The sequence below is a fragment of the Anopheles marshallii genome, chromosome X, assembly GCF_943734725.1.
Source record: "Anopheles marshallii chromosome X, idAnoMarsDA_429_01, whole genome shotgun sequence".
Taxonomy (NCBI): domain Eukaryota; kingdom Metazoa; phylum Arthropoda; class Insecta; order Diptera; family Culicidae; genus Anopheles; species Anopheles marshallii.
Genome location: NC_071325.1, coordinates 4,913,914 through 4,926,050, shown reverse-complemented (window position 1 = coordinate 4,926,050; position 12,137 = coordinate 4,913,914). Strand labels below are relative to the sequence as shown.

The following is a 12,137-nucleotide window of genomic DNA, read 5'->3' as shown; positions in this document are numbered from 1 at the left end:
ATTTCACTAGCTGGCTGGTCCTTGGTCGGTTGCCACGGGTAGCCTCACATAACAAACTTACACGGGGACGCGAGGTGACGGAGAAACACACCTGCACACCTGTTCTTTTTGTTCCGAAACGGCCCTCCGCCCGGGTGGAGTTGCCACCTTATCTTTTGTTTTGTGTTTGTATTGTGTAGCGCGCGGTGAGGGCGGCCGTCAAGACAACTGGGTTTGTGTGCGATTATGTGACACAAGCGATGCAATTCTCCCCATGTATTGGTCACCCTGACGTTAAGGTGCATACAAACACGGGGGCGAAAAACGGATTTCGCTCGAGTAGCTGCTCGAAAAGAAGGTGCGTCCATCCAACGCAACCAGTCGAGCAGATGGTTTGTTAACTTTTTCTTGAGAATGTTTAGATATTTATGGGTAACGAAATCCTTTACGAAACTGAGAATGAGAAGAGCACGAAAAACATGTGGAAAATTTAAAAAAAATAAAATTGCAACGATTACCGACAACGTTGTCATGCGGATTGCATACCATCAGGGGCATATGGGTAGCAGATGCAACCATGCGTTTATTGATTTTCTTTCCATATATGATAAGCGAGTGTTTACTCACATTCATAATCTGATTCAACCAATGCACGCTTCTCGATGGCTTATCAAATATGCGTGGCATGGTATTAAAACGTTTCGCTCGCTCTCTGTCTTTCTCTTTCTATCCCATTATCAACAAAGGTAAAGATCGGACCCTACCGTCCTCTTTTCGTTCTCTTTCGTTTTCGTTCGTTCTTCTCAACTTTGGTTAAAGTCTCGCCTTTGTTGAGTATTCTTCAAAATCAGGTTACATTTCAGTCGACGTTCGTTCGTTGAGCCGTGAGTTGAATACCACCAGGGTCAGCAACTTAATAAGGCGATGCATTATCATAATGGGCTGTTAGCAGTGGTGTTGTTAGTGTTGGTTAATCTCAGGGGCAACAACGGTTACATTACCACCGGTATACCGCAGATAATCGAGCATGATAGGAGAGCAATATCTTCGAATCTTCGGGATGCGCTAGCGAAGAAGACATTCTTCGAACAGATCAGCAATAAAAGCGAGTTCCAGTTTCCGGACGACTTTCTTTTCGGTGCTGCAACGGCAGCTTATCAGATCGAAGGAGCCTGGAATGCGGATGGTAAGGGACCCAGCGTATGGGACACGCTGACACACAACCATCCCGAGCTGGTGGTCGATCGTGCCACCGGTGATCGTGCGGCCGATTCCTACCATCGCTATGCAAGCGACATTGACGCGCTGGCGACTGTTGGCTTTGATTACTATCGCTTTTCGATAGCCTGGTCAAGGCTGATGCCTCGCGGCGATCGTTCGTCGTTAAATGCGCAGGCCGTCGACTACTACAACCATCTGATCGATGAACTGCTGGCGAACGGGATAGAACCGGTAGTGACTATGCTCCACTATGATGTGCCACAGTATTTGCAGGACTTGGGCGGTTTTGCATCTCCACTGATTGTCGATTACTTCCGAGATTACGCGGATACACTGTTCCAAACGTTCGGTGATCGTGTAAGCAGCAGGCTTGCTTTGAGATGCTAATGCTTATAACCAGACATTTGAAAAGTGAACCCGAACAAATCACTCTCTATTGCAGGTCAAAGTGTGGATAACTCACAATGAACCGTACGATTTTTGCGTTGATGGATACGGTACGGGTAAAACCGCTCCGCTCGTCTATGCTTCCGGTGTTGGTGAATATCTTTGTGCGCATCATGTACTTCTGAGCCATGGTGCCGCCTATCACCTCTACCAGGAACACTACCGCCAGGACCAGCGTGGTTTGATTGGACTAACGCTCAGTGGAAGATATTACTATCCTGCAAGTAATGCCACCGCTCAGGAAGTCGTCGATCGTGCCATTGAGTTTCAGGTAATGACAGAATGTCTTTTTGAGCTCCATACCAACAAAACGGGCTAATTACAGCTGTGCACGTTGGCTTTCAGATTGGTTGGTTTGCTGACCCACTGTTCGGAGAGGATGGTAACTATCCGGCCGTGATGATAGACGAAATTGCCAAGAACAGTGCGCTCGAGGGACGAACTCGTTCCCGTCTGCCAACGTTCACCAGCACCGAACGTACGCTTCTACGTGGAAGTGCGGACTTTTTCGCCTATAACTACTATTCCAGCCGGCTGGTAGAGATTGATACCACCGAATACAATCCGCTGGACATGCCCTCCTGGCAACGGGATTCCCGTATCATTCAGTCTGTGGATCCTGGCTGGAGTCGGGCAAAATCTTCCTGGCTGTATGTAGTTCCGGAGGGTTTACGGGGCATTCTGAATTGGGTTCGCATGCGCTATCATAATCCAACTGTGCTAATAACGGAGAATGGTTACTCCGACGATGGTCAGCTTGAAGATACGGAACGCGTCGATTACTATGCGAGACATCTGAAGGCTGTGCTGACGGCAATGCTCGAGGATGGATGTCAGGTGGCTGGTTTTACCGCCTGGAGCATAATCGATAACTTCGAATGGTTGCGAGGCTACAGGTAAGAACTTCCACATCACACTTTTGCTAGTAATAATATATCTTGATTTTGTCTTTCGTCGTAGTGAAAAATTTGGCCTTTTTTACGTAAACTACACCGATCCTGCTCTCGCGCGGATACCCAAACGGTCCGCCAACTTCATGGCGCGCGTGATCAGCAGTCGTACCATTCCGGAGGAATAAATCGCTCGCGAGTTCTTTCACTACCCTTATAAGTGGTGGGCGTCTTTCATACGTGTTGTTGGTTATGGTGTTAAACTGTATTTCACACTTTATCACCAATATTGCATCCTTATCTCACCATATAATGGGAATATGGTTATATTGCATGCACTCTCAAAAAGGGTAGATGAAGCATACAACATTGCCATATGTTGCCGAGTCGTGGAGAATACTCTCTTTAAGGGAAAAAGCAGCAGGTTTCATTACAATACCAATAAAGATGAATTAATTCATTTGGCTTCTCAGTCTTCGTTCGACTGTATTGGTTGCACGATAGAGTTCTCATCGTGTCCAGTCTGATCACTGCGTTGTTGCAACTCCATGATCGGGTGTCGCAATACCGGAGCCCACATAGTGCATACACTTCCATGATCACAGACAATGGTACGATGGACCGCATTAGCACGATTCACATCCTGATCCAGCAGGGCTAAAAATAAAATATAGTCAATGGCACGATTGGTGGTTAGCAAGTTATTGTATATGTAAATATTTAAAATTCACTTTTAATCATCAACCCAGGCCAAGATACAACTTACCGGTAGCTAACATGTAGATCAGCTTTTCTAATACTTCCGGCAGCTTTTTGTCCGTCCACTGTTGATACATGAGATTGAAACGCTTTTGCACGGTCGCCCGTCGTGTGTCGTCCACACGCTGGACATATTCATTAAAAACGGTCTGTATTTGGTCGAACATTCCTTCCCGGCTTGGTGTGTTATCACTGCCATCGGATGTAGTGACCGGTCGTTTGCTGGCCAGCTTTGGAGGTGGATCATTCCAACCTGGCTCGTGTGCTTAAATCGTACAAACAGAGCATAGAGGTTTAAGTTCCTGTATGCAGAGCAAATAAATAGAAGTTATCTAGTACATTTACTCACATTTTGTAGGGCTACGATAGTTTTCGCCACTCATTGCAAATGGGTTTTCCACCGAATCGCGACCAAAACACTGTGAACTGTTAAATTTTGCGTGATGCTGTGTTCCCTGAGGCAGTGGTCTCGTATAACGATAAACTTTTGAAAAATAATTAAAATACTGGCTTATATTTTATTGCAAGTACATATTTGTTAATATTTTATCATGTTTAAGTTGTTTAGCACATTCTGATGAGAAAAAAAGAGTTTTACGAGCTTAGTATAAGGACCAGATTATCCGACATACGTGTGACCGGGCGAGTAGACAACTGTCGAACAGAACCTTTCGCCGTCAACGTCAAACCTCTTGTCAACCTCAAACCGAGCGAAGCAGAAACGAAAATATCAAAACCGAAAATCCGAACTCACAACCTGCATTTGTTTTTCTCTCTACTCTGCCTCCCTGTGTGCGGTGTTTTGCGTTAAAATACACCTAAACGCGTGACCAAGCTGAGTTCTGCAATGGCCAATTGTATTCTGCGTGGTTCACTGTCGAAGCCAGGTACTTAGGGGTTTCGATTGGAGAGTGGGAATTTGTTGCAAAGGTGTCCTACATTACATAATTTTTGCTATTTTTCTAGCAATGGCTTTCGCGCGTACTCTCGTGGCCAGCCAATCCCTGCCGAAGGCTCCCTTTTTCACGGCCACCTTGCTGACGCCGGTACGTAAACCGCAGATGTTCTCCGCCACCGTACGTAACTTTGCCGTTTCGCCTGTACGATGTTCGAGCGGTGGCAGTCACGTTACGCTATGGAATGCCGAGCGTGCCTTGTCCCTGGCCCTGCTGGGTGTGATTCCGGTTGGGTTAATGTTCCCATCGCAGGTCGGCGACTCCCTGATCGCCGTGAGCATTGTGATGCATCAGCATTGGTAAGCCGCGGTAGTTGTGAAAGGTGGTGTCGTAGCTAAAACGCTTAACCTTGGAATGAATTGCAGGGGGTTGGAAGCTATCGTGACGGACTACGTGCGTCCAATTCTGTTCGGAACGACCGTACCGAAGCTTGCCCATGGCCTTTTGCTCGTCGTGTCTGCTGCCACGCTCGGTGGTCTGTTCTATTTCAACTATAACGATATCGGGATTGCAGGCGTCGTCCGTAAAATCTGGTCTACCAAAGCGAAGGAATAGATAGTGCTGCATTGCACCGCACTAGCAAGAATAAGTGGAGGGAGATTTAATTATTATTATTGTGGATGCTCCTACGCATGGGGGCCGATAGAGAATAGAACTGGCGTTTCGAGATGCTTAGATAGTGTAGCATGCAACGAACATTGTACACACACTGCGTTCAGCAAGTGAAGAGTATTCGCATAATCAACTTCGTAAATCAAACCAAATTTATTGTAAAATGTGTAAATTGCCTGTCTCAACCCTGAGGTCACCGCGAGACGTTCGATAATGTGAATAAATCGACGTTAAACGGATAGATTCTATCTACTAGGCGTTTGTTGACCACTCCCTTCTCCCGCTTCTTACCCTTTCCTTTATACTAATATTGCTAAATAGTAACATTCGAAACAGTAGATCGTTGCATGATTTGTTGAGGTGTTACCCGCTGGATTACGTCGGTGTCGTTGGTGGACATTTCGTTTGGTGGAATAACCGTAACGCTTCCCACTGCTTGCTACGCAGCAATATGTGTGGCCGACAGGTACGCATATGCTCGACTGCCTGTTCTGGACTCCATCCATTTTTCTAAAACGAAACAATTTAGAAAGAGTTTTGTAAAACATATTACCATGTAATAGTCTAACTCGAATGACTCCTCATGCTAAAGATTGAAATTGGAATCCTACCATAACCAGGTAACAGCCTACGAGTGTCGCACTTCTCGTCCTACCCGCCTTGCAGTGCACATATATCGTGCCTGTTTCTGCCGGTGATCCTTCAGCAGCCGGAAGCTGTACCATTTTATCATTCTCTGGCAGAAATCGGTTCATAAAGTTAACTCCTTTCCACAGCTTTTCCTGGCAAGGTGATTCGAAGATGTCGGTCGTTTCTAGTTGTAGAAAATCCACGCCCAACTTCGCCCAACGGGCCTTGTTGTTGGAAAATGCCCACAGTTCGTAGTCTTCGTTCATTGACACGACCGCCTTAATGTTTTCCTTCCTAACCATTTCCTGTGCCATCGATCGGAACGGTAACGCACCGAGGATGACGTTCTCATCGATACGGTCGTACCAGTTTCGGCTGGTGATTTTCTCCATCATCACATTGTACAGCAGTGATGGGTAAAAGGTGATTCTAGCAAACATCGCCTAAAAGAAAAGCAATAGGATTTGGAAGGAAAAAGATTAAGTAGGTCTACTGATAGTTCCATTCTGCCGGACGCAATCACACACCTGGCCTTGTTGCTGCTGCAGTTAGCATGAAACGTGAACAACAAAGTTATGTTAAAAGAAAATGTACAGGTGAAAGTACGACGATAATGCACAACACACTACAGGCAAAATGAGGGGGATTGGACTAGGGAGTTGGAATGGCACATTCACACGCAACACAACTTTCCACAAGCAAAGTATAAAATAAAAAAGCAAACAATTTTTCTAACACGTAGACATATGGAAGGCAGGCAGGCTAAAAATATGTAGAAATTAAAGAAACATATTACGGTACCGTCATCCTGCAATGGGTTTTAAAGTTTTGCCTTTCTTTGGCTGTGGCTGGTGTTTTTATTTTTCTGGAATTCCCCACCACACTTGCATCCACCATATGTGGACAACAATTTACCTAATGGAGTCGATTCTACCTTTACGACGATAGCGGTGGAAAGAAACGCGTTTGTTGATGCTGGGTTTTACGCCTGTAAACTGATTGCCTCACTGGCCAGCAAAACAACAATTAAAATCTACACCAGAATTGAAACATTCTTATCCAAACAACAAACAGAAAGAAAAGAGAAATCTTGATGACACGGCGATTAGGTTAATTGACAGATAGCCATTGTTGATAACCCTATGTATTTGAAGTATGAAACATTAAATGCAAACGGAAATTAGCAATACTTGCTTGTATGTAATAACATATTTATCAATGAAAAGCATAAAGAACAGCTTCGTTTCCAATTCCTAATAATTTCTCGTATTCGTTTTCGTTGGATATCGCTTGAACAGCACTTTCCAATCATTGGAGTGTGCCGTGTAAACGGTAAAATTGATATCCTGGAATCGTGTCAAGCTTTCGGCGAACAGTCCCGCAACAATTGTCGATGTGCGTTGACAGCGTACAGCGAAATTTCAATAGTCATCTCGCAACGGAGCTGTAAGTAGCTTTGCTAGGTCGCAAGCAAAATCACACACAAAGACATCATTACTAAACCGAATCGTTTGGGCAACTCATTCTTAAAGCAACAATCGTCAGTGAAACCATTCGCAGCAATGGCAGGAAATTTGGAGGATCGCGAAATCTGGGAAGATTCGGAGGAGGCGCTCGGTGAGGAGGTGCTCCGGATGCCAACCGACGAGCTGGTTAATCGTACCCGGCTGATGGATAACGAGATCAAAATAATGAAAAGCGAAGTGGTCCGTATCAATCACGAGCTACAGACGCAGAATGAGAAGATTAAGGATAATACGGAGAAGATAAAGGTGAACAAAACACTACCGTACCTGGTGTCGAACGTGATCGAGCTGCTGGATGTTGATCCGCAGGAGGAGGAAGATGACGGTGCGGTGGTGGTGCTGGATTCGCAGCGGAAGGGCAAGTGTGCGGTTATCAAAACGTCCACCCGTCAGACGTACTTTCTGCCGGTGATTGGGCTGGTCGATTCGGAGAAGTTGAAACCGGGTGACTTAGTAGGCGTGAACAAAGACTCGTATCTGATATTGGAAACGTTACCGGCCGAGTATGATGCGCGCGTGAAAGCGATGGAGGTGGACGAACGGCCGACGGAACAGTACTCAGACATCGGTGGGCTGGACAAGCAGATACAGGAGCTGATCGAAGCGGTCGTCCTGCCGATGACGCACAAGGACAAGTTCAAGAACCTCGGCATCCATCCGCCGAAGGGTGTGCTGCTGTACGGACCCCCCGGTACAGGGAAAACCCTACTGGCCCGTGCCTGTGCTGCCCAGACCAAATCCACCTTTCTCAAGCTGGCCGGACCGCAGCTGGTACAGATGTTCATCGGTGACGGTGCGAAGCTGGTACGGGATGCGTTTGCACTAGCGAAGGAAAAATCACCCGCCATCATCTTCATCGACGAGCTGGATGCGATCGGTACGAAGCGTTTCGACTCGGAGAAGGCTGGAGATCGTGAGGTGCAGCGTACCATGCTGGAGCTACTAAACCAGCTCGACGGGTTTAGTTCGACCGCCGACATTAAGGTCATCGCCGCCACAAACCGGGTGGATATACTCGATCCCGCTCTGCTGCGTTCCGGGCGACTCGACCGAAAGATTGAATTTCCCCACCCGAACGAAGAAGCCCGGGCCCGCATCATGCAGATTCATTCCCGCAAGATGAACGTCAGCCCGGACGTCAACTTTGAGGAGCTTGCCCGCTCGACGGACGACTTTAACGGAGCGCAGTGTAAGGCGGTGTGCGTGGAGGCCGGTATGATTGCGCTACGCCGTTCGGCTGTGTCCGTCATTCACGAAGACTTCATGGACGCGATCATGGAGGTGCAGTCGAAAAAGAAGGCCAATCTGAATTACTTTGCCTAAGCGAGCTAATTTAGTTTTAACCTTAAAACGCTCCTTTTCCTTGCGTAATTAACCATTATACTTTTTGCCTAAATAGCACATGAAAATTCCAAAAAGCATCGTGAGAGAAAAAGCACTTAGAGCAATTCATTGAACTCCGTTCTGAATTAGCCTCTGCTCTGCTCATCGACATTGTGTACTCTTTATTTCAACCAACCCGTTCTCAATAAAATACCAACGGCACTGTAATAAACCATTAAATTCTTATTATTTTTCCCTTTGATTAATTTGCAGTATAAAGATATTGGTTTGCTGTAAATAGTTGTGTAATTTAAAATAAGTAGCCATTATTAGATACATGAGATTCTCTGATTCTGGAGCTTTTTGTTACTCTGATCTCAGCTATTGAAGCTCAGTGGAACTTCCAGAGTGGCCCTAACCAAAAGATACTACAAGATTCATGATGAGCTTTATTCTATATCACAACTTTTCCAATGAACGAATTGATGTTCCAAAAAGTCCCAAAAGGTATTTTCGTCCTTCTCAAACCTAAGTCGGGATGCGTGAAGCGACTTACCATCATCATGCATTTAAACTAAACAAAATCGGCCAATCACCGACATGAGCACAGCATGAGAGATATACAGAGAGTGTGCGTAAGGTCCAGCATTAAAAATAACAAGCCTCTATAGTGCAGAGGTGAATGTATTTCGGAGTATACAAAATAATCACAAGAATAAAAAACAAACCACCTTGAAATTACGGAAGCGTGATACGTAACTTTTACATGTGTGTGATAACTATTTTGAAACAAATGGTAATATCACAATATTATTTACAATTCTTTGCTTTCTCCTGTCTCCCCCCAAAAAAAAAACAACGTACGCTAGATTTGCTTTACAATTTGCCCACTCTAGTCAACGTTTTCATTTAACGTGGAATCTGCACGAGGCTCATTATTGCGGTTTGCCCTCGTTTCTGCGGTTTCTGCACTGTCTGGGTGGTTTAGTTCGCTCTCACCAGCATTTGTAGTGTCGGTGGTAGTAGCATTACTATCAGTTGCCGTATTAGGAGCAGTAGAAGTAGTGGCTGTGGTAGAGGAAACCGGCACGGTAGGAGCATTGCTTTCCGTCCTTGTTGGTCGCGCTTCAGTATTGGTTGCGTTTGGTGGTGTTGGTATCGGTGCGGGTACGGGGCGTCGGAAGTAAAGTCCTGCACCGCACAGTATCGTTATGACCGTGATCAGATACAGGTCCCAGTTGGAGGCAATATTTTCATCCAAGTTGAAAATTATTTTCAACGGTGTCTGTAAGAAACAATTGCACACACGAATAAAAAGGTTAATAAAAGTAAAACACTTTTAAACAGCGTCAGATCTAGTGTAGTGCCTAATGAATCTGTTGAGAAGAGTCACTCATATGCATCTCCGGTGAAGAGGCATTAGAACTTCTACTTTCAACTTTCAAAATCCCCAAAACACCCAAAGATCCTTGAACCATCATAGTTTCATGAATCATCAAGTATGATGAATGAAGGTCGAAGAAACTTTGAAGAATCTTCAAATGTACAGAACCTCTTTGAGTGATTCAAGCTTGAAGAGAAGCTGCAGCTTGATGAGCGCTAGCGTGACGGGAACCTTCGCATCGACGCTGGAATCCGCGGCCAGATCGTAGCACCGCTTAGCAAGATGGATGTCCTTCTTCATGCCCAAACCTTGCTCGTGCATGTATCCCAGGTTGAACATGGCCTGTGCATTGTTTTGCTGCTCGGAAGCCATTCTGAAAGACGAAGAAGATTCGTTATAAGGATTAGACTGTTCGCTGAGAGCGGAACTAAGGGCTTACCGGTAGTGAGATGCGGCCATCTCGTAATCTATCAGTGTGCCCATCCCGTAGTAGTGATAGTCGCCGAGTTTAACCTGTGCCGCCGAATAGCCCTGGGCAGCGGCACGACCCCAGTACTGGAGGGCACGCACAAGCTCCTCGCCACGATCCTTGAATAGGTTCACTTCTTCCCGGTCGAGCAGAAAGCCGGCATTGCTCTGGGCCACCTCATAACCCATCTCCGATAGTAGCGCGTACTGCATGAACGATTCCTCGAATCGGTACGATCTATAGTCCTGGTAGCCGGACATTAACCGATCCGCCCATTTGCCGCGTTCCGCGACATTCTTGAACAGTTCGACCGCGGTCGGGCAAGACCGTATCATACCGAGTCCGATCGCATGCATCTGGCCCAGATTGTAGAATGCTAGCACGTGGCCAGATTGGGACGCCAGGCTGAAGTATTTAATTGCCAGCTTAAAATCCCGCTGAACACCGATTCCACCTGTCGGAGGAGAGAGAAACGGTTGGTCAATATATTTTCCAGAATTGCTTCTATTGCCTTCGATGCTTACTGTAGTACATATTTCCCAGCTGGAGCTGTCCATCGACCCAACCCTGATCCGCTGCCTTGGCGAAGTATTTGAGAGCCTTCATCGTATCCTTCCGTACACCCTTACCATGCAGATACATGATGCCGAGCCCGCTCTGGCCAACCGGATTGCCTAGATCGGCCGCTTTTTTGAAGTACTTAATCGCCGTCTCGTTGTCTGCCTTGATGTTGTCGCTGCCTTCCAGGTAGATTTTACCCAAGAATGCCATCGCAACCGCATTACCGGCATTGGCCGCATGGCTAAAGTATTGTAGCGCCCGCTGATGGTCAAGCGGTATACCCCGTCCACCCTGATAGTGGAGTTGACCCAGTCCAACCTGCGCCTGCACGTCACCCTTGTCCGCCAGCAGTTGATAGTAGTCAATCAGATCGTTATCGAGGATGCCGGAGCTAGGTCCGGAATTGTCCACCTCGTCCAGCAGACGGATCCGATGTACGGCGGCACCGCCGGAAAATGTAACCTGCGAAGCTACCTTTGTTGCCACCTTGCGGTAATATTCAAGGGCCGTTTCGCAGCTATTTGGCACACCAACGCCGGCCCAATACCGGTAGCCAAGTGCCATCTGAGCCCAGGAGTTTTCACCAGCCGCCGCCAGCGTGTAGTAGAGCAGTGCCTTCCCCTGGCTGACGTTAAATCCGATGCCGGCCGCGTGCATAAACCCGAGCCCCATCTGCGCATCCGGAAGGCCTTCTTCGGCCAGTTCGAGAAACGTTTGCTTCGCTGCCTCAATATCCAGCGCGACCGGACTTCCGAGCAGCTGGGCCCAGGCGACGTGGCTTCGGGCCAGTGGATGTCCTCTACCTGCCGCTTCCACCATTAGTCTGTGGCCGAGCAAACGGTCTACCCGTGTCCTGTTCAGCTCTCTGAGTGCCCACTCGTAGACTTTGAGCGTCTCGGTAGCCTCCTCGCTCGGTGGTACCAATTCCGCACTTTGCCTACCCTGCTGCTGCTGCTCGATCTCCTCGATCTCGTTCACGATGTTCTGTATCATCACCTTCTGCACCTCCAGTATGTCGTACAGCACGCTCGGAATCTTCTTGCTATCCTTCTCCTTGCTCAAATCCGTTATCTGCACCAGCTTGATCGTGTCCAGGTCCATCTTTTCCCAGGGATGTTGCTCCTGGTCGATGCTGCCCGGAACCTTCTGCTCCTCTTCCAACTTTATTAGCCCTTCGGCCGACTTGCGCTGGTTGGTCGCAACATTCTCCACCACCCGCTCGTTACCGGGCGGTGCCTTACTTTCACCCTCGCTGTCGTCCTGTGGGGACTGGGCTTGCAACTTTACCTTGTCAACGTTCGATGCCCGCACACACCACGGTACACCGTACGAGATTAGCAGCAGTGCCGCGAGGGCATAACATCTACCGCCCAGCCACAT

General features: G+C 47.3%; 6 protein-coding genes across 6 annotated transcripts; 3 read left to right on the top strand and 3 right to left on the bottom strand.

The window, feature by feature from the left end:
• The first annotated feature begins 903 nt into the window (after positions 1–903).
• LOC128715868 (myrosinase 1-like) lies at positions 904–2,725 on the top strand. The gene is made up of 4 exons (XM_053810822.1): positions 904–1,557; positions 1,643–1,918; positions 1,993–2,543; positions 2,608–2,725. Exons 1-4 carry the CDS (start codon positions 904–906, stop codon positions 2,723–2,725), a joined length of 1,599 nt encoding a protein of 532 aa, XP_053666797.1.
• A 281-nt stretch (positions 2,726–3,006) lies between these two features.
• On the bottom strand, positions 3,007–3,679 carry LOC128717906 (steroid receptor RNA activator 1-like). Its single transcript, XM_053811586.1, has 3 exons — positions 3,646–3,679; positions 3,304–3,561; positions 3,007–3,194 (listed from the first exon to the last, which is right to left on the bottom strand). The coding sequence occupies exons 1-3, from the start codon at positions 3,677–3,679 to the stop codon at positions 3,007–3,009; spliced, it is 480 nt and encodes a 159-aa protein (XP_053667561.1).
• A 464-nt stretch (positions 3,680–4,143) lies between these two features.
• On the top strand, positions 4,144–4,807 carry LOC128709899 (succinate dehydrogenase [ubiquinone] cytochrome b small subunit, mitochondrial). The gene is made up of 3 exons (XM_053804940.1): positions 4,144–4,183; positions 4,263–4,551; positions 4,618–4,807. The coding sequence occupies exons 1-3, from the start codon at positions 4,144–4,146 to the stop codon at positions 4,805–4,807; spliced, it is 519 nt and encodes a 172-aa protein (XP_053660915.1).
• A 432-nt stretch (positions 4,808–5,239) lies between these two features.
• LOC128718582 (phosphatidylglycerophosphatase and protein-tyrosine phosphatase 1) lies at positions 5,240–6,036 on the bottom strand. The gene is made up of 3 exons (XM_053812207.1): positions 6,022–6,036; positions 5,476–5,937; positions 5,240–5,374 (listed from the first exon to the last, which is right to left on the bottom strand). The coding sequence occupies exons 2-3, from the start codon at positions 5,932–5,934 to the stop codon at positions 5,240–5,242; spliced, it is 594 nt and encodes a 197-aa protein (XP_053668182.1). The 5' UTR covers positions 5,935–5,937; positions 6,022–6,036.
• A 1,020-nt stretch (positions 6,037–7,056) lies between these two features.
• On the top strand, positions 7,057–8,343 carry LOC128714232 (26S proteasome regulatory subunit 6A-B). Its single transcript, XM_053809111.1, has one exon. It carries the CDS (start codon positions 7,057–7,059, stop codon positions 8,341–8,343), a length of 1,287 nt encoding a protein of 428 aa, XP_053665086.1.
• An 892-nt stretch (positions 8,344–9,235) lies between these two features.
• Positions 9,236–12,137, bottom strand: LOC128709481 (protein sel-1 homolog 1). The gene is made up of 4 exons (XM_053804487.1): positions 10,721–12,137; positions 10,167–10,650; positions 9,896–10,100; positions 9,236–9,628 (listed from the first exon to the last, which is right to left on the bottom strand). The coding sequence occupies exons 1-4, from the start codon at positions 12,135–12,137 to the stop codon at positions 9,236–9,238; spliced, it is 2,499 nt and encodes an 832-aa protein (XP_053660462.1).

What these genes read in the sequence shown, in the direction of transcription:
- LOC128715868 (XM_053810822.1), top strand. Translation starts at nt 904, where the DNA reads ATGCATTATCATAATGGGCTGTTAGCAGTGGTGTTGTTAGTGTTGGTT. An exon ending in TCCAAACGTTCGGTGATCGT is followed by an intron (nt 1,558 to 1,642) that starts GTAAGCAGCAGG and finishes TCTCTATTGCAG; the next exon opens with GTCAAAGTGTGGATAACTCA. An exon ending in GAATGGTTGCGAGGCTACAG is followed by an intron (nt 2,544 to 2,607) that starts GTAAGAACTTCC and finishes CTTTCGTCGTAG; the next exon opens with TGAAAAATTTGGCCTTTTTT.
- LOC128717906 (XM_053811586.1), bottom strand. Translation starts at nt 3,679, where the DNA reads ATGAGTGGCGAAAACTATCGTAGCCCTACAAAAT. An exon ending in CTATCGTAGCCCTACAAAAT is followed by an intron (nt 3,562 to 3,645) that starts GTGAGTAAATGT and finishes GTACGATTTAAG; the next exon opens with CACACGAGCCAGGTTGGAAT. An exon ending in GATCTACATGTTAGCTACCG is followed by an intron (nt 3,195 to 3,303) that starts GTAAGTTGTATC and finishes TTTTATTTTTAG; the next exon opens with CCCTGCTGGATCAGGATGTG.
- LOC128709899 (XM_053804940.1), top strand. Translation starts at nt 4,144, where the DNA reads ATGGCCAATTGTATTCTGCGTGGTTCACTGTCGAAGCCAG. An exon ending in TGGTTCACTGTCGAAGCCAG is followed by an intron (nt 4,184 to 4,262) that starts GTACTTAGGGGT and finishes CTATTTTTCTAG; the next exon opens with CAATGGCTTTCGCGCGTACT. An exon ending in ATTGTGATGCATCAGCATTG is followed by an intron (nt 4,552 to 4,617) that starts GTAAGCCGCGGT and finishes AATGAATTGCAG; the next exon opens with GGGGTTGGAAGCTATCGTGA.
- LOC128718582 (XM_053812207.1), bottom strand. Translation starts at nt 5,934, where the DNA reads ATGTTTGCTAGAATCACCTTTTACCCATCACTGCTGTACAATGTGATG. An exon ending in TAGGCTGTTACCTGGTTATG is followed by an intron (nt 5,375 to 5,475) that starts GTAGGATTCCAA and finishes GTTTCGTTTTAG; the next exon opens with AAAAATGGATGGAGTCCAGA.
- LOC128714232 (XM_053809111.1), top strand. Translation starts at nt 7,057, where the DNA reads ATGGCAGGAAATTTGGAGGATCGCGAAATCTGGGAAGATTCGGAGGAG.
- LOC128709481 (XM_053804487.1), bottom strand. Translation starts at nt 12,137, where the DNA reads ATGTGGCTGGGCGGTAGATGTTATGCCCTCGCGGCACTGCTGCTAATC. An exon ending in ATGGCCGCATCTCACTACCG is followed by an intron (nt 10,101 to 10,166) that starts GTAAGCCCTTAG and finishes TTCGTCTTTCAG; the next exon opens with AATGGCTTCCGAGCAGCAAA. An exon ending in AGCTTGAATCACTCAAAGAG is followed by an intron (nt 9,629 to 9,895) that starts GTTCTGTACATT and finishes TGTTTCTTACAG; the next exon opens with ACACCGTTGAAAATAATTTT.